At 53.0% G+C, this 19,453-nt stretch overlaps 7 protein-coding genes across 7 annotated transcripts; 3 read left to right on the plus strand and 4 right to left on the minus strand.

Annotated features, from left to right (window-relative positions):
• Positions 1–543: 543 nt before the first annotated feature.
• Positions 544–2,600, minus strand: HETIRDRAFT_109007 (A-type ATPase; the record flags this gene model as incomplete). The annotated part of the gene is made up of 8 exons (XM_009552080.1): positions 544–954; positions 1,026–1,257; positions 1,320–1,369; positions 1,424–1,443; positions 1,505–1,706; positions 1,768–1,873; positions 1,954–2,323; positions 2,399–2,600. The coding sequence occupies 8 exons, from the start codon at positions 2,598–2,600 to the stop codon at positions 544–546; spliced, it is 1,593 nt and encodes a 530-aa protein (XP_009550375.1).
• Positions 2,601–3,373: 773 nt separating this feature from the next.
• Positions 3,374–6,397, plus strand: HETIRDRAFT_454352 (uncharacterized protein; the record flags this gene model as incomplete). Its single annotated transcript, XM_009552081.1, has 11 exons — positions 3,374–3,608; positions 3,680–3,975; positions 4,033–4,106; positions 4,164–4,271; positions 4,338–4,584; positions 4,640–4,813; positions 4,857–5,319; positions 5,371–5,558; positions 5,624–5,843; positions 5,908–6,080; positions 6,143–6,397. The coding sequence occupies 11 exons, from the start codon at positions 3,374–3,376 to the stop codon at positions 6,395–6,397; spliced, it is 2,433 nt and encodes an 810-aa protein (XP_009550376.1).
• Positions 6,398–6,561: 164 nt separating this feature from the next.
• Positions 6,562–7,941, minus strand: HETIRDRAFT_127354 (uncharacterized protein; the record flags this gene model as incomplete). The annotated part of the gene is made up of 3 exons (XM_009552082.1): positions 6,562–6,736; positions 6,758–7,240; positions 7,298–7,941. 3 exons carry the CDS (start codon positions 7,939–7,941, stop codon positions 6,562–6,564), a joined length of 1,302 nt encoding a protein of 433 aa, XP_009550377.1.
• A 560-nt stretch (positions 7,942–8,501) lies between these two features.
• lcc12 (laccase) lies at positions 8,502–11,007 on the minus strand (the record flags this gene model as incomplete). The annotated part of the gene is made up of 17 exons (XM_009552083.1): positions 8,502–8,575; positions 8,633–8,694; positions 8,753–8,776; positions 8,833–8,987; positions 9,043–9,063; positions 9,122–9,304; positions 9,365–9,430; positions 9,481–9,501; positions 9,560–9,726; positions 9,784–9,814; positions 9,867–9,886; positions 9,943–10,189; positions 10,254–10,303; positions 10,357–10,591; positions 10,645–10,713; positions 10,775–10,826; positions 10,880–11,007. The coding sequence occupies 17 exons, from the start codon at positions 11,005–11,007 to the stop codon at positions 8,502–8,504; spliced, it is 1,605 nt and encodes a 534-aa protein (XP_009550378.1).
• Positions 11,008–13,711: 2,704 nt separating this feature from the next.
• HETIRDRAFT_57899 (uncharacterized protein) lies at positions 13,712–15,908 on the plus strand (the record flags this gene model as incomplete). Its single annotated transcript, XM_009551369.1, has 5 exons — positions 13,712–13,828; positions 13,907–13,934; positions 13,989–14,356; positions 14,405–15,024; positions 15,092–15,908. Coding segments are annotated over 5 exons (1,950 nt in total), but the record flags the coding sequence as incomplete, so codon positions are not given.
• A 991-nt stretch (positions 15,909–16,899) lies between these two features.
• HETIRDRAFT_454355 (uncharacterized protein) lies at positions 16,900–17,705 on the plus strand (the record flags this gene model as incomplete). Its single annotated transcript, XM_009552084.1, has 3 exons — positions 16,900–17,074; positions 17,193–17,467; positions 17,550–17,705. The coding sequence occupies 3 exons, from the start codon at positions 16,900–16,902 to the stop codon at positions 17,703–17,705; spliced, it is 606 nt and encodes a 201-aa protein (XP_009550379.1).
• A 348-nt stretch (positions 17,706–18,053) lies between these two features.
• Positions 18,054–19,416, minus strand: HETIRDRAFT_446181 (uncharacterized protein; the record flags this gene model as incomplete). Its single annotated transcript, XM_009552085.1, has 4 exons — positions 18,054–18,253; positions 18,309–18,583; positions 18,644–19,082; positions 19,147–19,416. The coding sequence occupies 4 exons, from the start codon at positions 19,411–19,413 to the stop codon at positions 18,119–18,121; spliced, it is 1,116 nt and encodes a 371-aa protein (XP_009550380.1). The 3' UTR covers positions 18,054–18,118.
• Between the last annotated feature and the right edge of the window lie 37 nt (positions 19,417–19,453).

The following is a 19,453-nucleotide window of genomic DNA, read 5'->3' on the forward strand; positions in this document are numbered from 1 at the left end:
TAAATAATGGTGCTTTTTCCCCGTGATTGTTTACACGATCGAAGCGTGGCTGGCTGCTGTGAAGCGCGCGAAGAAGGACACCGTGTCGTCTCGAGTGGTCCTTTGACGGCAGCGGTCTCAATGCGTGGCTAATTGCGAGGCGAGAGTGCGACGCTGCCGTGCGCTGCGAGGCCAGCAAAGAGCCAGCACAGAGCAACTTATTTGTGGAGGCTAGCATCTACTCGAACCGGCGAACATCCAGGAGAGACGGCGTATGATGGTAGGATGTGAAGAAGAAAAGAAAGCGCTAACGTACTCAAGCAACAAGTAAAGTATCATATGCGTGCTCAAGCAGCCGCGGCCATCACGTCCTCGCTCAAATTGACTTACTCACAACCCCCGCGCGTGACTGGACCCTCATTTTTCTCACGTCCCTCGGTCTTTGACCACAGGAAAAAAGAAGAAAAAAATACGAATCGCATTGAATAAAACTCCGAGCTACTTGCTGCAGGGAAGGCGTTCTGAAATTTTCCGTGTCTAGGCTGACCCTAAACTAAACCCGCCTCATAGCACTCGTGAGGAGGCGCGGGTGCCGTCAGCGAGCCTCAGTCTCTCGAGAGCCCGCCTCTGCTCGACGACCGACTCCGCCCAAGCCTTCACGCCAGCGACGGCGCCCTCGCAGTCACGCCGGTGGCGCACGAGGTATCCCTCGAGATCCGACATCGAAAGAGCCCCTTCCGGAACGCCAGCAGCGAACCGCGCACGTAGGGCCCCGTGCGCCTCGCTCTCTCGGCCGACCGCAGATGAGCCGTCTGAGGTAGCGGGGGAGCTAGCGCCCGAGGCAAGGCTCCCGCCGGAGAAGATGTAGTCGAACAGCGCGGACGCCTGCACGCGCGACGCGAGTGCGTACGGGATCGTGCGGGTGAGCCGGCCTGCGCGCAGCAGAGCGGGGTGGACCTGCGCCGGGTGGTTCGTCTACGCACCGCGTCTCCGTGTGAGCATGGTGGGGATCGCTGGATGGTATACGAGGTAGGTGGGCCGCTCACGGTGGCGAAGATGATGCGACCGTCGTCGCTCCCGATGCCGTCGAGCAGGCCGAGGACGCCGGAGACGGACACCGTGATCATTTGTTCTTGGGCGTCGGGCAGGGGTACGCCGTTGCGGCTCATGGTGTCGGGCCCTTGAGCGCCGGCGGAGACACAGTCGATGTCTTCGAGGAGGAGGATGGCATCCCCGGGCACGCGCGCGAGCAGGCGGTTCAGGGACACGTCGTTCATCCTACAAGAGGAAGAAACAAAATCATAAGAGGATGCTCAGGCGATGCGACCGGATATTTTTACATCGGGTCGGAAAGAGAAAGCGTGTAGACTTTGAGGTTCAGCTCGCCGGCCTAAGTCAGTCGGTGAATGTCAGATATCCGGAGAGGCACGGGGTGCGTGCGCACCAATGCATATACCGTAGCCGCTGGCAAATAGGGGCCACATCAGAAGTTCAGATCATCCATCGCCAGAGGGGTATCACGCACTCTTTCCTGTGCCAGAGGGACCGTGCAAGAGATAGCTGCAGCGATAGGGCACGCCGTTATCATGGTACCAACTCTCAGAGCTCATGAAAGCGCGGAGTTCGTCGAGTAACTCGGCTTTGATATTGCCGTCCAATATAAGAGAGTCGAACGGACGCAGAGACCGGCTGACCCCCGTCGTCCAGATGGGCCGGCCGAAGTAGCTCTGCAATCGGCGACTTGAACTCAGCCAAAGTCCAAGATATCTAGAAGAGAGAGACACGAACGTTCTGGATGTGGTGGAGCGTGACGGTCTTGAGGCCACGCGACACGGAGGCCTGGTGCACCTCTTCCACGAGCCGTTCCAGTGCGGAAACGTTCCGAGTGAACAGCCTTGAACCGACGGCGCCACATCACAATGAGCAATATCCCCCGGCGAGATAAAAGAAGAATCCGCCGGAGACAGCGCTCACCTCAGGCGGAGCGATGGCGACGGTCGGTCGTCCGGCGACGCCCAGTAGCTCTCGTCCTGGCTGACCGCGACCTCAGCGAGATATCCTCGCCACAAAAAGCGCTCCTTGTACCCGTCCATGGGGATGAAGTCCATGGCATCGTTCAGCGGGAAATGCAGCTTCGAGAACACGGCGGGGCCGACGCGGTGCTCGCCTCTGTGCGCAGATATGACGCTCTCGGACTCGTGGCGCCAGATGCCCCTGTCAGTCTTGCGGGGAACAGTCAATATCTGGGCCGCTGTAGGAGGCATGGACACGTAACTCACGAGATACATAACGAGCCAGTCGTACGCGGGGTCGCCTTGAGTGAATGCGGCTGTCACGGTGAGCGCTGCGACGCCACGCCGGTTAAACATGATGCTTAGCGCTCAGGCGAGAGAGGGAAAAACAATAGGTTAGGGCTCACATAAGTTCGACGGCTGGGAGAGCCAGCGCCATAATCCCCGCGCGAGGTGGTACCCGGCGGTCACGAGCACCATCGATATCCCGTTGATCACTACGGGGTGACGGAAAAACTGGACGAGGGGCGAGGCTTCGAGCGCTCTACACGCCCGCTCGAAGATCAGAAAGGAGTTCGGCGACGAGGCGGAGGAGTCGCAAAGGGACATGCTGGGTTCGGCGTTGCGGGGCTGTGGCGAGGAGAGGCTTGTACGTGGGGGTGAATGCGGAACAGGGTGCTTATGGAAGGCATGCGTATAAGACTGTGGGCCGCCACGGTCACAGCGTCAATTGTCTGGGATAGGGAGGGCTAGCGTGGCGTTCAGCACGTCGCTTATTTCACTTGTCACCAGGCGTGCGCTCAGTTGAGCTGCTTCCGTACCGCGTAGGCTGTGTGCGCGGCAGCAAACATCGCCTGGTTCTTTCAGCCTTGTCAGGGAGAGTAGCACGAAGACAAACCACACGAAAAATATAAGGAACACAGAACAATAAGCCTCCTGGCGCGGTGACCCCCTGGAGTCGAGAGAATAAGGCAGGGGACAAGGTCCATGAAGCTGACGCGTGCAAGACGTGAAGAGTGTCCAAGGAAGATGGGCCAGCACAACAAGAAGTGTATCACAGCCCAGCATCATGTCGAGTCGTTGTTCCGTTCCACGCCTGTCCACGCTGCACGCTGCACTAAATTGAACCTCATACACGCGTCTTCGCATAGATGTTCCGAATCTTCGAGGGTGGGCGCAATCATCACAGTACGACAGCATCATAGAATAGAGCGCGCGTCCCTGTCCGAGGCGCAGATCCCGCGAGAAGGTTGTGTGCCGCAGAGATGATGGCAAGACGCCATGGGAGCATCACGGTGCGAGAGCGTTTGCTTCCGGCGGCAACTCGCGACACGGCATCGAGTGCGACATTCCGAGGGATCCGATCGTCGCTGCTCGCAACGATGGCCAGCTCTCTTTTCTCCCTGCTCACCCTCCCCGTCACCTCCGACGCCTTCAGCGCCGTCCGCCCCTCCGCGGCCGCCATCGTCGATGAGTCCGAGTCCCCCCCTCCTCTACACAAGGTCCCGCGACTCGCCCAAGACTCTGACCCCGGCTCCGCTTCCAGGAAGGGCCTCGCGAGCGCCCCTTCCAAGAACACAGCGTGCGTCGTCCGCGTCAAGATATCAGGCGCTCATCGTGCGTGCATCATCCTCGCTATCGTCTCTTGTTCCGCATCCGCTCACCAGACACACCGAACCAAAACGCAGCGCCGTCACAAACGGACAAGCGCGACACCGACCTTGCCCGGCTCCAGCAGTGCATTCGCATCCTGTTGACCAAGGACTCTGACGACGCGCTGCCCCTGACGTACGAGAGCATATATGCGACCTGCCGCTACGTGGTGTGCAACGCCCGCGACGGAGAAGCATTGCACGGGCGCTTGAAGGCCGAGCTCGAGAAATCCGTCGGGCAGCTGCAACGATTCCTATTGGAAACCTCCCCTGACGGCTTATCATGGCTGTACAGATTCGTGGACGTCTGTGCATGGTTTGAGACCCAAATAGTGAGCGCGCCGCGAGCATTCGCGATTAGACTTGGACTGACGAACTTCGTCGCTCAGAGCCTTCTTCAGTCCTTGTTGACGTTCTTGGATCGAGATTATTCGACCTCAGACGGGTCTTCTCAGAGTGTGCGGTACGCTTGTAGCTCCTCGTCGCCTTCGTCGCCGCTCACGTCTCGAAATATCATCAGCGGAATGGCGTTGGATCTATTCTTACACAACATCATATGGCACGGCACCATCGTGAAGAATTTGGAAGAGGGGATTAAGTCATGGATTCAATGGGAGAGGGAAAACAGGTCCGACAAACCACTCCTCACAGCAAAACAGTCCCCTAACGTCTAAAACCCTCGTATCGCTAACAGAAAGCCGCACGAAGCCCAGGCGAAGGTGGCCCAGCTGATCGGTCACCTTCAGACTCACGACTCCTACCAAGCGCGGTTCGAGAGCTACTATCTCGAGCTGATCGCGGAGCACTACTCTGCCGAGTCAGACCGCCTGTCGAGCGCGGCCGACAAGGACGCATCGGCCTTCCTCTTGCACTGCACGTCTCGCATCGATGAAGAAGTGGCGAGATCCAGAGAGATCTTGCCAAAGTCCAGCTGGGGCGCCGTCCTCGAGGCGACCGAGCGCGCGTTGTTGTCCGACAGGCTTCATTGGTTGGCAGAAGAAGGCACGCACGACTACTTTCACTTATGGTCGAGTTTCTGACGCGTGGCCCTCAGGCATCCCCAAGCTGATGAAGAGCGAGGACATACAAGGGCTGTCGCGGATCTACCATCTTTTCTTCCGGGTCGACGGCCTGAAAGAACTCAATGGCCAATTCAAAGCCTACGTCGAGGTGCGCCTGACGTTTCTCACGCGCGAGCGATTATATATATTAGAAGCAGCGAACGGTCAAAGCCGTCGTCCGCGACGCTGCCCGCGACGACGACATGGTCGATCGCCTTCTCAAGTTCAAAGCCTTCCTCGACCGCGCGCTGCAGGACGCGTTCGCCGACCCCGTGGTCAGCGCCGCGCCGTCGACGTCCGTGCTCGCGCGGACGCCGAACCGCGACTTTGGGTACGCGGTCACCGACGCGTTCGGCGTTGGCTTCAAGGCGCGGCGCAACAAGCCCGCGGAGATGATTGCGAAGCACGTTGACCGCATGATGCGCAAGGGCCAGCGGGGCGCGACCGACGCCGAGTTCGCGGCGCAGCTCGACGCCGCACTCGCGCTCTACAGGTTCACGGACGACAAGGACGTCTTCCGAACGTTCTACCATCGCGCGCTCGCGAAGCGGCTGCTCTTGGAGCGCAGCGCCTCCGACGACTTTGAGAAGGCGATCTTGAAGAAGCTGAAAGAGCGTGAGTCTGTCTGGTTGCCCGCCGGTCGCGCATGCTCACATCCGCGGCCAGTCTACGATCCCGAGTTCAGCATGGGCGACCACATGTTCAACGACCTCGCCCTGTCTCGCGAGCTTATGCAGGACTACCACAAGAAGCTCGAACAAGACAGCAGCGCGCGAAATCTCAACGTGATGGTTCTCCAACAGAGCTTCTGGCCTTTCTCCGCGCGCACGAGTGATGCCGATCTGCCTCCCGAGGTGAGTCGTTCGGGATCCCGGGCACGGTTGCAGTTGCGCGTAGCACTGACCGCGCGGCGGAACAGATGCAAGCGGAGATCGCCGCGTTCGCTGCTTTTTACAAGGGCAAGCACCAGGGCCACAAACTCGATTGGGACCACGGGCTTGGGACGATCATTTTGACGTCCCGCTTCAGCGGGGGACAAAAGGAGCTGTCCGTCAGCCTCTACCAGGGCGTCGTCCTCCTCCTTTTCAACCGCAGCCCGAAGATACCGTTCGCAGAGATCAAGGCGAGCACCCGCATCGGTATGTATGCCGCCCGGTCTCGCTTTTGCGACCACGTTCGAGATCGGATGTTGACTACCCACAGAGGATGCGGAGCTGCGGCGTACGCTGCAGAGCCTTGCCTGCGGGAAGAAGAAAGTGCTGAAGAAGCTGCCGCCTGGCCGGGACGTCGACGACGACGACGTTTTCGAATTCAACGACGCCTTCACCGATCCACGAGCTAAAGTCCACATCAATTCCATTCAGGTCAAGGAGACGGTACGCACATCCTCACCTCTGGCCCCCTTCGCGCTTCTTGGGCTCACGGATCTCTCCCGCAGGTCGAAGAAGCGGCGCGCACGCAGACGGCCATCGAAGGCGACCGCAAGCACTACCTCGACGCGGCCATCGTGCGCATCATGAAGGCGCGCAAGCAGCTCATGTACGAGCAGCTCAAGGCCGAGACGATCGAGGCGGTCAAGAAGCATTTCGTACCCGACGTAAGCAGCATCAAGAAGCGCATAGAGAGCCTCGTCGAACAAGATTACTTGAAGAGAGACGAGGAAGAGACCAATATGTATGTGTATGTAGCATAAGTGTATCTCCTGCGCTTGGATTCCGGAATCAAACACCTTAGCAAAGGAGTATTCGTCACTGCTATTTTCGATAAATGGGGCCGGGATGGCCTTACCTTGAATGGTCTCCACATGCGATTTTCGCCTGCAGCGATTCAGCCCAATCTTACAGCTCAGAGAGAAACTCATAGCCTCCCTCGAGTTTCAGTAGCCTGAAAAGCAGAGACTTTGGCAGCGATGACAGCCTTGAAGTCAGACCATTCCTTCAATACTTCCAGTGCATTACACAGCTCCTTTTCTTCGAGCCACATGTCCTCCTCTGGTCCGTATCCGAGCCAACGAACTTGGTACAGAGTGCCCCTTGGTTCGGGCGCCTCTGACACAATGTGGGAGACGTGATAGGACGGTTCGGGTTCGGTAGGATCTACGGGTGGGAGGGGCTTGACGGGCTTAGCCCGCATGGCGGAGGACAGCCAGCGGCGGGGAAGCTCAGCCGTGAGCGGCTCGCGGCTGGGCTCCCAGCCCCCGCCCGCTCGATGGCGGGAGACGTTCGTCCGTTTGCCTTTGATCTCAGGGTGCATCGCGCGCGAGTACTTCTCGCACTCACACAACGAGTGCTCAAGGTCGACGACGGACACGCCGGGGAGCGCGTCTGGCGCGATGCGCGGGCGGCGCGAGCTCGGGATGCCGACGCGTGCGAAGTGGATGTCTTGGGTATAGTGCAGATATTCGAGGGCCCGCCCTTCGATGCCCTGCACGCCGGGGCCGAATATTTTTTTGAGGCAGTCCTGTGCCCCAGGACCACACGTGGCCCAATTCTCGGGGAAGGACAGCTGGGGGATCATGTTAATGTCGAGGAGGAGTCTCCATAAAATCGAGGTGGTCTGAGAACTCGCCAGCGGTGGAGGAGAGGCCACTCACTGGTACCCAAGAAAATTCCCCAGGCTGGGGAAAAGGGAAATGCGCCCGTACGCGTCCTTGAGGTAGGCGCATTTCTTGAGCTGTCCGGGCAAATCTACCTGCATCATGATTTGCAGTAGGCGGAGGTGATTTATATAATTTCTGTCGCCGCCGAGTTTAGGTGCTGGCATGAGGTACGCGCAGCCGTACAGGCTGACACCACCCTCGTTCGCGTCGCGAAGGATATCCGTATAAACGTCGATATCGAAGTCGCGCCATGTCAACTCGCCCAGGCGATCTTGCAGCAGCTCCCACGTGGACGTCCTCGCAAAGAGGCGGAAGAGTGTCACCCGAAAGACCGACTCCATTAAGGTATTGTCGCCCTTGTTGACCACATTCTGCAGAATATACTGCGTCATGCGGTCAAATATACGGAAGACATTCGTGAAGGGGTATTTGAGCAAGATAGGATCTTCAGTCCACGGGTATGGCTCGCCTGCGAGACGGCGTTGGTGAATTGCATGGCGCTCAGCCATGAACAGGAAGAGCGTGTTCAACACGGGAGACACTGGGAGGACGCGATTCGCGATCGTCACGGTCTTTTCTAATTGGAGAGGCGCCTTAGGTCTCGACTTCGAGGTCAAGCGAGTGCGACTGCGAGTCATGTCTGGAAAAGATGAGAGACGCGGAGGGGTGAGCGATGATTGAACGAAGTAAAGTTGCTTAAAAGCCACTGCAAAGAGACCATGCGTCACTGACGCGACACGTCACCAGCGAGCTGTCACGGACACCAAAGGACCTGTAACTAGCTTCCATGTCGTAAGCGAATAAGGACGACGAAAAGGTGGTGGGCGGTTGGGTTGCAATGTGCGGGGCGTGATGATACGGAGTGGGTTCGGAAACAACAGCGGAATGAATGGCTGACGAGAATCGAGATCCAATCAGCGGAATCAATTGGAGGTCGCTTCCGAAGCAGCACTAAGCTTTCATTTCGTTCTCACCTGGAGTTTATGGCTCTCAGCTCAAGCGACACAGCGCGCTTTGAACTTGTATATTTTCACGACATTGACCAGAAACCAAGGAAGCAATACAGGTTGGAAGCAGGTGGTAAAAGACAAAAACTCAGAACAGATGACCAAGAAACGTGGGGAAGATTCCTCTGTCGTCATTTAGGCAGGAACTTGACACTCAACCTTTGGCCTTCCGGATCTGAGACTTTGGTCTATCAATTCGTCACAGAGGCTGATGGATGGTTCTGGATGTACTGATTGTAGATCGGGCATAGGTTCTGCCATTCCTCTGGAAATATCACGACCAACTTAGCATCCCTCGTCGAGATAATACCAAAGAACGTACGCGTAACAGGATTGGCTTGTTCAATATCGGGAGCATCCTCTGCAAACACTATGGCGAACCCCCTAAAAAGGCGTTGGTTCAGTGATCAGTTTGATCGGGCGTACGAAACATAATTCTCACTCTTCAAGATGCCAATCAATGTGACTGCGGTGATATCATTAAATCTATACCTTCACAGTATGGAGTAGTATGAGACGTACCAATGAAAAATCCATGGCCCAGGGTTATCGGTCGTGAATCGGATGGTAAGGTTTGAGCCCGAATCTTGGCCACCCATGCTGACTACGTCACGGCGAACGGGATTGGCAAAATTGTACGAATCGCTTCCACCACTGCGGACCACAGAGAACGCATGCTAGAAATAATATCGTGTCGAGTTGGTATGTCAGCAAGGATGGTTGTAGACTCACCCCGTGCAAATGAACTGGATGCTGAGAGGACAATGAGAATATAAGAATTTGGTTGTGTCGAAAGTTGCGAGACGCATACCTCCCCACCAGACGCGCCACTCGGTATACTGAGTTCAATAGTCTTGTTACGAGGAAGGAAGTACGTGGTGCCGTTAGGTAGCAAGTCCGTATTTCCATTGAGAATTTGAAGCAACGTAGGAACGCTAGGAGGGTCGTATGTTACACCATTCATAGCATACACGAAAGAAGTGTTATCTGTCGGCTATCAATAGGCACCATGAGAAAGTGTGATCGACAATCAAGAGAATCAGGCTCGACGGACCAACGGCACTAGAGTCACTTGGAGGTTGATATCAACATCTCCGCCGCCGGGAGTAGGATTTCCGGGCTGGGAACTCTCAATTTGAGTTATGTCTGTATTATGGGAAGATCACATACCGCTTGCGGATTCACAAGGGCCTAGATACAATGCGTCAAACACGCAACGGTCCAGACAAGTTCATAGATGAGAACATACGTGCAAATTGCTCTCGACAAGGGGATTGAGGGTGTCTTCAAAGGTTGAATTCGGGTCCGCCACCGGTGCGCCTTGGTAGCGTAGAATAGCAGAATTGAGACCACCATTGAAGGAAGTATCAATCGATGTGTTCGTCCCAAGGGGCAATATAGGCTGGGCACGTATCCCTGAAGATGCGTTTGGATATTGAAAATATTCTGCGAATCAGCAAACGGATAGCCTACAGTAGTTGCCAACTGGCTGGGAAGCATTGACCTGGGTTGTGCGTTCAATGCGAGGTATATTGATTGAGATGCAGAGCTCTTACAACGACGGAATAGCGTTGGCCTGAAGGCGAGACACGTGAGGATGCGACCATTCTGAAGGCTGTGATATGATCTCACCAGCAAGGATGTTGATAGAGTCGACGAGCAACGGTTCCGTGTATTCACCATCAGCCTCGATGACGTTCATATTGTGTCCGTCGATAGAGAAGATGAAACTCGGTAAGCAAGAAATGGATATGAGGCGGAAGCGATAGCGATTCCCGGCCTGGACACCAACAACAGCGAGAGGAGCATCAGCAGTTCCATTCACGTAACGGCCTAGCCCATTTATCAGGGTCGAAGCTGGATGACTGTGCGATTCTTTCTAGCATGCAGAAAGATAGATGGGTTGAAGGAACTCACGCGACATGGCCCAAGCCCGGCTGGACCTGAGGAGCGAGATAATGGTACCAATCAGCCAGAGTAATGACCGTGCTCTCTGATTTAGGCATATCAGTAAATATGCGCATCGTGATATGAGAATGACTGTACCATTGTCGACATCATACAACTCCCCGAAAGGGTCCTCAGGATCATATATGACAATAGCACCTCGTAGACCGTCGCAATACTGCGTCGAGTAATGCGAGTGGTACCAGTATGTTCCCACCTGGCTTCCGGGGTTGAATTGATAATGGAAGGAGTGTCCAGGAACAATTGGGCATTGAGAGACGAATGCAACACCATCAGCCCATGTCGTGTTGTGTTGCGTGATGCCGTGCCAGTGCTATCGATGTTCTGTTTTCTATCATATTGCGATGGAGAAAACAAAAAGCTTACGACAGCGGTAACAGTGTCCATGCTGGTATCTTTCAAGTCGTTGAAAACGTGAACATTGAAATTCTGACCCTGGATACGCGAATCGGCCAGGTCTTTCGATGATTCCGAAATATCAAAGCTCGCACTGTACCTTGTTCGCTGTGATGAGTGGGCCAGGGAAAGTAGATCCGGCAAGAACGGTACTGTCGAAATGATAATCAAGACGTAGAACATCAGTGGAATAGGGTGGACGTACTCGCGAGGGAATCCATCGGGAGATATCTCTTTGTTAGTGATATGCAAAACACTGGCAGGACCAATGGCCGCAAGCGCTCCGCCGAGTAAACCGGTAACAAAAGCGATCTTTGCCTGAATCAAGAGCATGATGGGAATTTAATGAGAGGTGACGCTTCGAGTTGGACATTTATACCAATCGCATCAGGCGCTCAGTCTCATGGATGAGTTCATATATGAACGTGTTTCCAAGCGATCTGTCAGAAAACGAGGTATTCTCGAACGAGAGTGAGGCATTTTGTCAAAGATAGATCGCGGAAAGGGCTCACGACGCATCTTCGAGGCGGAACATTGGCTGCTAAAGCTTGACTCTATACATACATTGTGCGCATGATGATGAGTAGAATTGAAGATTATGTCAGGATGCATCGCTCTCTGTCTGAGCATATACGTTTCCCTCAATCAGCGCCTGGAAGCGCCGTTTCCACACAAAGAAACATCGACAGACTCGTGAATAAATCAAGGTGATCTAAAGCTATAGCAGGAATATAGACCACAGAACACCAACAAAGGTGTCGACCTTGACCGCAGAGAAATCCGTGCAGAGATATTCAATGGCAAAGGTTCACTGAACTTACTTCTTGGCAGCCGCATGGTGTAAAAATACAACTGGATCCGACTGCCCACAAGCGGACAGATTTCGAGGTTTGCAATCATAACTCTCCAACTCGGCTTACTCGATGATGCGTTAAATCAATCCCCTATAGTGCCAACAGATCAGGCCAATATTCATCGCAAAAGGTGCGAGCGGACGTTTGCTGGCCCTAAGGGGAGAGACTCACGATGTCATGCACCATGGCTTCCATATTATTGTTACTAGGCGTTGTATGATTGCATACCCTCGACCGAAGAGAAAGATTGACATAGCAACGACATGCTATCCTTGGATTTGGCCTCCTCTGATAAGTTAATTGTGATTGAGGAAAACACGAGTCAGCAATAGATTTGGTTCATGCACGAAGAAGTACGGAAAATGGCAGTAAGTCCGGCCACCGATCTGAATACAAGTCAAAAGTATGATCAGCAAAGGTTTAGAAGGAACATTCTAGGTTCAAAGCATAATAAATGATGAAGTTTGTGCATACTGTCGGGAGAAGCCTTGAAAAGCGCGTATGACGACCATATGTATTCAAGATGAACCTTTCGTTGCATTCTTGAGATAGTTATCCCGCAGGGATTGTCGCCTGGAATCATTCTGACAGCCTAAACGGGATGCAAACCGGAATAGAGAGACTAATGATAGTTTGGAAAATCTAGTATGTGCACTATAATTCCCGGATCCTATCGAGTTGAGGGTTTTCAATGCACTATGGTTGAGATCAATATATTATATGATAAATTCGTTAGCTATGTTGTGAAAGTTTCCCCAAGACGATGCTCGGATGATGTGGAGGACGAGCGGGTTGGTGTGAAAGAGTGCGTGCGAAAGAACCTGACGGCAGACCGTGGGGAAATCCTCATCCGCGGGGTTTGGCAAAATCCGGTATAAGACCCCCAAATCCGCAACTACCAACCTGGTATATTCATCGCAGCTTGAAGCCTTATTTCGTTCTTAGCCGAATCAACACAATATTTACCACATGCTGTGAGCCCCTATATCTGATCCATTCATCTGTGTGTATATTCGTTCCCAGTGAAATCAGATTTCAAGAATCTCCACGGGCTGCTGCAATCATCGAGTTCTAAAGCGCGATGCTCATCGCGTGAACATCAAGATATGAACAACAATTCATAACGCTTAACTAGCATGTGTTCGAAACATACCTCCCATAATATCTCAGGGTACTGTTATCTGCTTCGGTGGTTATAGAGGGTTGCAGATTCGCTGCGTGTACACGTGGGGCACTGGGCAGACGAGAGCATTAGAAGAAGTTGAGAAGGTGTGAGCAGACTGGCCGATATTTCTGTACTTGAAACGGATTACAATGAATGTTTGCAGGTCGAAGGTACGTCAAACCTCTCTTCAAACATTGTCAATGGTCGTAGATATAGTGTATGCTGAATCAGCTGCCCGCCCGCCGCTTGAAAGATTGCGGATAGACCAATATGTACCTCATCCATCGTACTTCAGGAGCGCTTATGCGGTCAAGTACGGTGATCTCGAGACTTTCTTAGGTGCGCCAGCCATGTGGAAGAACCGTGCGCACCTTCGATACCCCCGCACAGGAAGTTCATCCTCGAAATTAGTTGTAAAAGAGCTCAGGTCGACCATCACATGACCCGATGATCATAGCAGGCGCTCTAGGACTGTTGGAGTAATCGCCGACAGTCATCGCACGCGTCTTGCCGCTGTATCTTCTGATGCTGCCGATCCCTTCGATTTACATGTTTGCCGTACAAACACCAGGGTCGAGCAGGTACCAAATTCCGGTATGTCGTCGTCGTCTCTCCTATCGCCTCGATGAAATGCGAATCCGTTGCCGGTCAGCTACTTAATCTCGACCTGTCGTCAATAGATCTTATAGCATTTTCACCCAGTGCTCATCTCAAGGCTGCTACCTCAAGTGAGGATAGGCTGTCCAACTCCCCTTTGTGCGACATCGGTCCTGTGATACAAGCACACGCTGTGTGGTTCATTGGACGCCGCAGAGCGCTTTCTCCCCATTAAATCTACATATCCCTCAAGGGTCCCACTAGACGATCGTCTTCGGACAATCACGCCGACAGTTCCACATTTCTTGGATCGAAACACCAAACACGTTTGTCATATTTTGCTAACTCGCGGGTACTTCGCAACATTATATGATGCTTTTATCTCTTCTGAGGGACCGAATTTTTCTCCAGACAGCCGATCATGACCGAGCGAGAGTCTCCCACTGTCGGTACTAGCGGTAGAATATCAGCGAAACGTCCCCGACAAGCGCTGAATTGTAAGCCTTGCAGGAATAGCAAGCTCAAGTGTGACAGGTTCGTCTGCTGCGTTCTCTCGCTTAATAGCCCACGCGTTCTATTGTTTGTCCGCTCATATTCTTGCTTATGCGGTAGGAAGCGCCCGTGCTCTTCATGCATTTTGAGAGGTATCTCTTTTATTTGATCCGTGGCACGATGTGTACTCTAATCATAACAATCAGGCCATGCTGCCTTCTGCTACCAGAACGAAGGTCCATCATCTGCCCACGACAATAAATCTAAGTATGTTCGTTCGTCCGATACGGATGCCTACCTTCTCACGATTGCCCTTAGACCCCACCGTGTCGTAAATTCGAAGTTCGAATTCAAGAGAATCCAACAATCTCTTGCCTCTCTGCAGGCGCATGTCCTACGGCTCGAAGCCTCCTGGGCTCCCACGTCTGACCATTCGTGGATCCGAGATGGTACACAGGAGCAAAAATCATCTTCGCCTGACGCCTCAAACAGTCTCAGTCCCGGCACGACTGGGCGCTTGACCCACCGTGGCTTCTATACCGGCCCCACAACTTCGATTTCATATCTTGAATCGGTGCGTATCATCCCGTTGTTGTCGTGACTTCCTAACGGTCATTTGTAGATCTCATCTCTCAGTGACGAGGGCGACGGGGACATGAACAATGTTTATGAGGCTATCCTTCCTACGAAGATTCCTCTGGATTATGAAGCCGACATCGACCTCATATCCCAACTTCCGACATTGAGCATTGTCGACAGCCTCGTTGACTACTATTTCGAATTTTGCACCTGGATACTCTCTATCGTTCATCAACCTTCGTTCTTGGAAGCGTGGGCCGAATACAAGTCTGGAAAATCTGCTAATCGAGTTGTGCTGGCGACCGTATGCGCTATCATGACAGAAACGCTCTATGATCTTCCCGAGTCTCACCCTATTCTCGACAGCCTCCAAGAAAGTCGCGAGAGGCTACGTATTCGATACTACGACATCATGCGGAGTGCGTTACACAGATATCAGCTAGAGACCAATGCTTACAGTATGGAATTCGTCGAGCTGCTGCTTATCAGGTCACAGGTCCTGATGCGATCGAACATACATAACGAGGAAATCTGGCGAGTAAGTAGAGAGTTCGTCGCTGTTGGCACCGCTATGGGTCTGCACAGGGAACCAGGTACCGCAATGCCGATAGATGTCGCGGAGAGACGGAGATGGGCATGGTGGCATATCGTTGGGATAGAGAGGTGAGCGAACCACTATATCGTCGATTCATACGACCTTGGTCATCATTCACTATGCGATATTTCGGAGATGGCAGGCATTCACATTTGGGAGACCACCATCTATCGCCTCGCATCACTTCGATACAAGATACCCATCTGTCTGTGATCCTTCTGTAGACTCAACCGGACGCCTGTTCGTTCCTAACTTTGCACTCTTTCGGCTTGCACACCTTCTGGGGGATATCATAGACGACATGCTCTCCCTCCGTCCCGTTCCCTACAGCAATGTCCTCGCACATGATAAAAATCTCCAAGAATGGCTCGACAGCCTGCCTCCGGAGCTCAATCTCGATGACGATGCACTTACCCATAGTCTCTGCTCCCCAGTCACGGCAGTATGCCGCTTTGGTGCCCAAAGCGTCCACATCAGGTCTATCTTCCTTCATATTCGCTTTGCCATGCACGAGCCATACGTCATCGCAGCGCATCAATCTCCTGACATGACTCAAAATTGGGATATTGCTCTAGATGCTGCCGAGAGCTTGATCTCACTTGCCTCGCAGGGACGTCCAGAGTTTTTGGAAAATGCCTCTCCCGCAGTCGTAGGGTATATGAGCTTTGGTCCGATCCATATTTTTTCTGCTGCAATGTTCTTCACCCGTCTCCTCAGCGATAAACCAGACATGTCCGAATCCGCACGTTTGAGGCAAAATATTCACAAGGCTATTTCCACGTTGGAACGCCTTCGCCATTTGCCCATGTCAAAGAAAGCCTGGGTGATTCTCAAGGAGTTGGGGCCGTTGTATTCAGAAGAATATGGTCGGGAGTGCACGGAGTCTCGGTTGCAGACGAAAACTAAAGTCCTCTCGAAGGTGAAGAATCTTGATTTCCCCTACTATGACTCCTTTTCCTACACCGGAGCAGTTGGCACCGATACGGTGACGTCTCCTGCCCCGCATATATGCGCCACCCCGCCCTCCATCGGTTCCAACTCGCCTCACGCATCGGCTCTCCTCGGACAATCTTCGATGACGATGCCCTCGTTATTCTCGCTGTTGTCAGACAAATCACCTTCGGCTGCTCGATCTTCGGTTGAGGCTACTTTTTTGGACATGGCTATGTCGATGGCCAGTGATATGGTCTCCGAATCATCGTCAATGCTCGAGAATCACATAGCCCAGTCAGCATTTTCGCCCCCAGGAGAGTCATCTTCGTCCTCCCCCTTCACCCACATGTCGGCATGGCTCCAGTCACAACCAGCTATCACCAGCTTTGGCGATCTCGGCGATGGGGTAGAGGCTGGGCTGAGTATGCGCTCAATGGATGAAAGAAGTGTATGGGGCGCCTCCATAGGCTTCGCGCACGGGGAGCTTGCAGAATTTCTAGACGAGATTCAGCGTAACATCCCCGAGAAATAGTCAATATGAGTCGGTGCTGTAGATACGTTAATGTAGAACATTCTGTGTTTTTTTTTCGAGAGCCGTACATGTCACATTTCCAGAGTGAAGATTAACGCCCAAATTGCGGTGGCCGGAGTCCCGAGAATGTCACCCGAATTAAGAGTCGCGTTGCAGAACGCTTTCAAAGTTGCGTGCTGCTTGCTCTTTCACTTTGCTAGTCTCTGTCCCTGTTCTGCTCGTCGTCGCCATCGCCATCGCCGCCTTTTACAGATGTCGAGGGGTCTGCGATGCTTAAAATTGGCTAGCCACGCGCTGGACGCAGTCAAATCGAGATCTGCATTGGCTGCTCGGGCCCCGTCGGGTGAGTTCAAAATATCCTCCATCCAGCTAACAGCGCGTTTATTTCCTCAAAGTCACAGCTCGTCGGCGGACATTACATGCAATTTCTACTCATGACTCGCATCATTTCGTACCGGAGGGGTTACCGCACAGCTCGATGTCCACGTCGACACCGTCTACTGCGTCCGGTTCTTCCGATTCGCCGCTGGCGCACCACCTCAACACCCTCTTTGCGCCCCTAGACTTCAACCAGGAGCTCTCGCAGCGCATATTAACACATATGAGTCACAAAGAGGCTGTTCAGGGTCACAACGCTCGATTTAGCTTCATGGGTACGCCTTTTACTACAACCAGTTTTTCCTTGCCTTATTGTGCTGAACACTCTTCCTACTCGCTATATCATGTCCATTATACGGAATTTCCCATACCATCCAATCAACTCATGTCCAGGTCGTCGCGTTCTTCACTCTTATCTCCTTCTCTTCTTGCATTCGTCCACTGCATCACCACCTTCACTCGACTATGAGGACGTCGCCTCGCGCGCACTCAACACTTACATACTCGGCGAATTTGTTGCACCCCAATGGGCACTGGGTGACGTTATACGGTGGACGCCTGCCCGTCCAGTCGAAGACAAGGGTCTCACATCTTTAAAGGGCATTGGCCTATATAAGGTGCATGGCACAGTGGTAGAAGCAGTCATGGGCGGGGTTTTCCACCAATTTGTACGCATTCTATCACCCTGCATACACACTCTTCGTCATCACAGATATATCATGAACTGAACTGATATATTTCTGTTTTCAGGGCGGCTCGGTCGCACATAGGTTATTCCACACACGGCTGCTCCCCCACATCCTGCTACCGGGGCGATCGGAAGGATTGCACGACTCGTTCCATGAAGATGCGTTGGCGACGTGCGAGAAGATGGGTGGGGCCAATGGACCATTGGTGCTATCATAGTTATAGACTAAAAGTACAGCGGTCGGTAATATATATGCCAGCTTTCGCCCGTAATATATTCCGTCAGTCATCCAGCACTCTGATTAAGTTTAGGCAGTGCTGATGCGCTGAATCTATCGTAGTATATCCAGATCGCCCCTCATCGTGATCATTGTCGTAAGGCATAGCCTCTGTGTTAAAGGTGGGTTCAATTGAACATATTGAAGATGGCATGCTGCCGGGGCACTGCTCCCATGATAGTCACATCCATAAATCATCGGTCAACATGTACCACGATGTGCAAATGCCTTGTCAGGTCGTTCTCTGAACTTGAAAACGGAGAAGTCAGTGAAACAAGGTGTGGATGCAAGCTTTTCAGGTCTGACGCAGCTGTTTTGAGCGGCAATATACATTCTTTGTAGCAACGTATGAGACTATGCTACAGCAGCTTCCATCTCATTCGCAAAAGGCCAATCTATGTAACCTTCGGGTACCGTATGGGCGTAAAAGGCGTTGCGATCATACATCGTAAGAGGAATATCTTCCTTCAGCCTCAAAACAAGGTCAGGCTGTGACATTCGTGGTCAGCATATACGTGTAGACGAGGATGATTGGGAGACCCACATTGGATATGAAGTACCGTCCAAAGACGACGAGCGTGTTGTCCGTCTCCGCCGCCTTCAGGGCATCCTCCTTCTTATACCCCCCAGCGGTCAGATAGACTTTGGATCCCCAAAGCTTCCTAAACACTTCGTTGGTCTGCCCTTGTTTAACTTCAATATCCACGGCAGCATTAATGCGAGGCTCGACCAGATGAATGTAACCGAAATCAGGGTATCGATCACGGATGGTTTCGATCATGTGTGAGAATGTGGGGATGGGATCCTTCATGCCCATATCTAGGTTACGTCGCAGTGAGTGCCATCATTGCCTTCCAACGTCCAAAGTGAATGACTGACCTTGGAACTCGCTCCACGGGCTGAAGCGAATGCCAACAATCTTCTCGCCCACAGCTTTCGTGACAGCGTCAATGACTTCCAATCCAAATCTGGCCCGGTTCTCGATGGAACCACCATATTCATCTGTGCGATTGTTTGAGACGTCTTGGAGGAATTGATCGGGTAAGTATCCGTTGGCATTGTGAATTTCTACCCCATCGAATCCCGCCTTGTGGACCGCGTTCGAGGCTGCGGTTGCATAAAATTGGACGTATTCCTTGATCTCATCCACGGTCAATGGACGAGGCGCAGCTTCACGGCCTCCCATCCGGATATTCCCCGACGAGACAGCCTGAAAAGAAGAGTCCTCAAGCACGAGCTGAGCAGGATCCGCAGCGCGTCCGAGGGCCCAAAGCTGAATGTAGATGAAGGAGCCTTTAGCGTGTATAGCGTCTGTCACCTGATTGTCCACCGCAAGTATCGATTGGTGAGTTGCCGCATGCCAGGAATAATATCGATTGTACCTTTTTCCAGGATGCAATCTGTTCGTCAGACCAAATCCCAGGGACGTTGGCGTAGCCTCCAGCTTGAGGAGCAATGAAAGTTGCTTCTGATATAATCAGCGTGCCTGGGATGCTGGCGCGTTGGGTATAATATTTGACAGCTATATCGGTGTGGATGTGTTGCGCGTTCGCACGGAAACGCGTCAACGGGGCCATAACCACCCGATGTTGGAGTACGAGATTTCCGACTGTCAAGGGCTGGAAAAGCTGGGGGGACGGGCTCGACATAGGTGCAGAGTAGAGATGATATCAGGGAGGGAATCGAATG

The sequence above is a fragment of the Heterobasidion irregulare genome (assembly GCF_000320585.1).
Source record: "Heterobasidion irregulare TC 32-1 unplaced genomic scaffold scaffold_09, whole genome shotgun sequence".
Lineage (NCBI taxonomy): Eukaryota > Fungi > Basidiomycota > Agaricomycetes > Russulales > Bondarzewiaceae > Heterobasidion > Heterobasidion irregulare.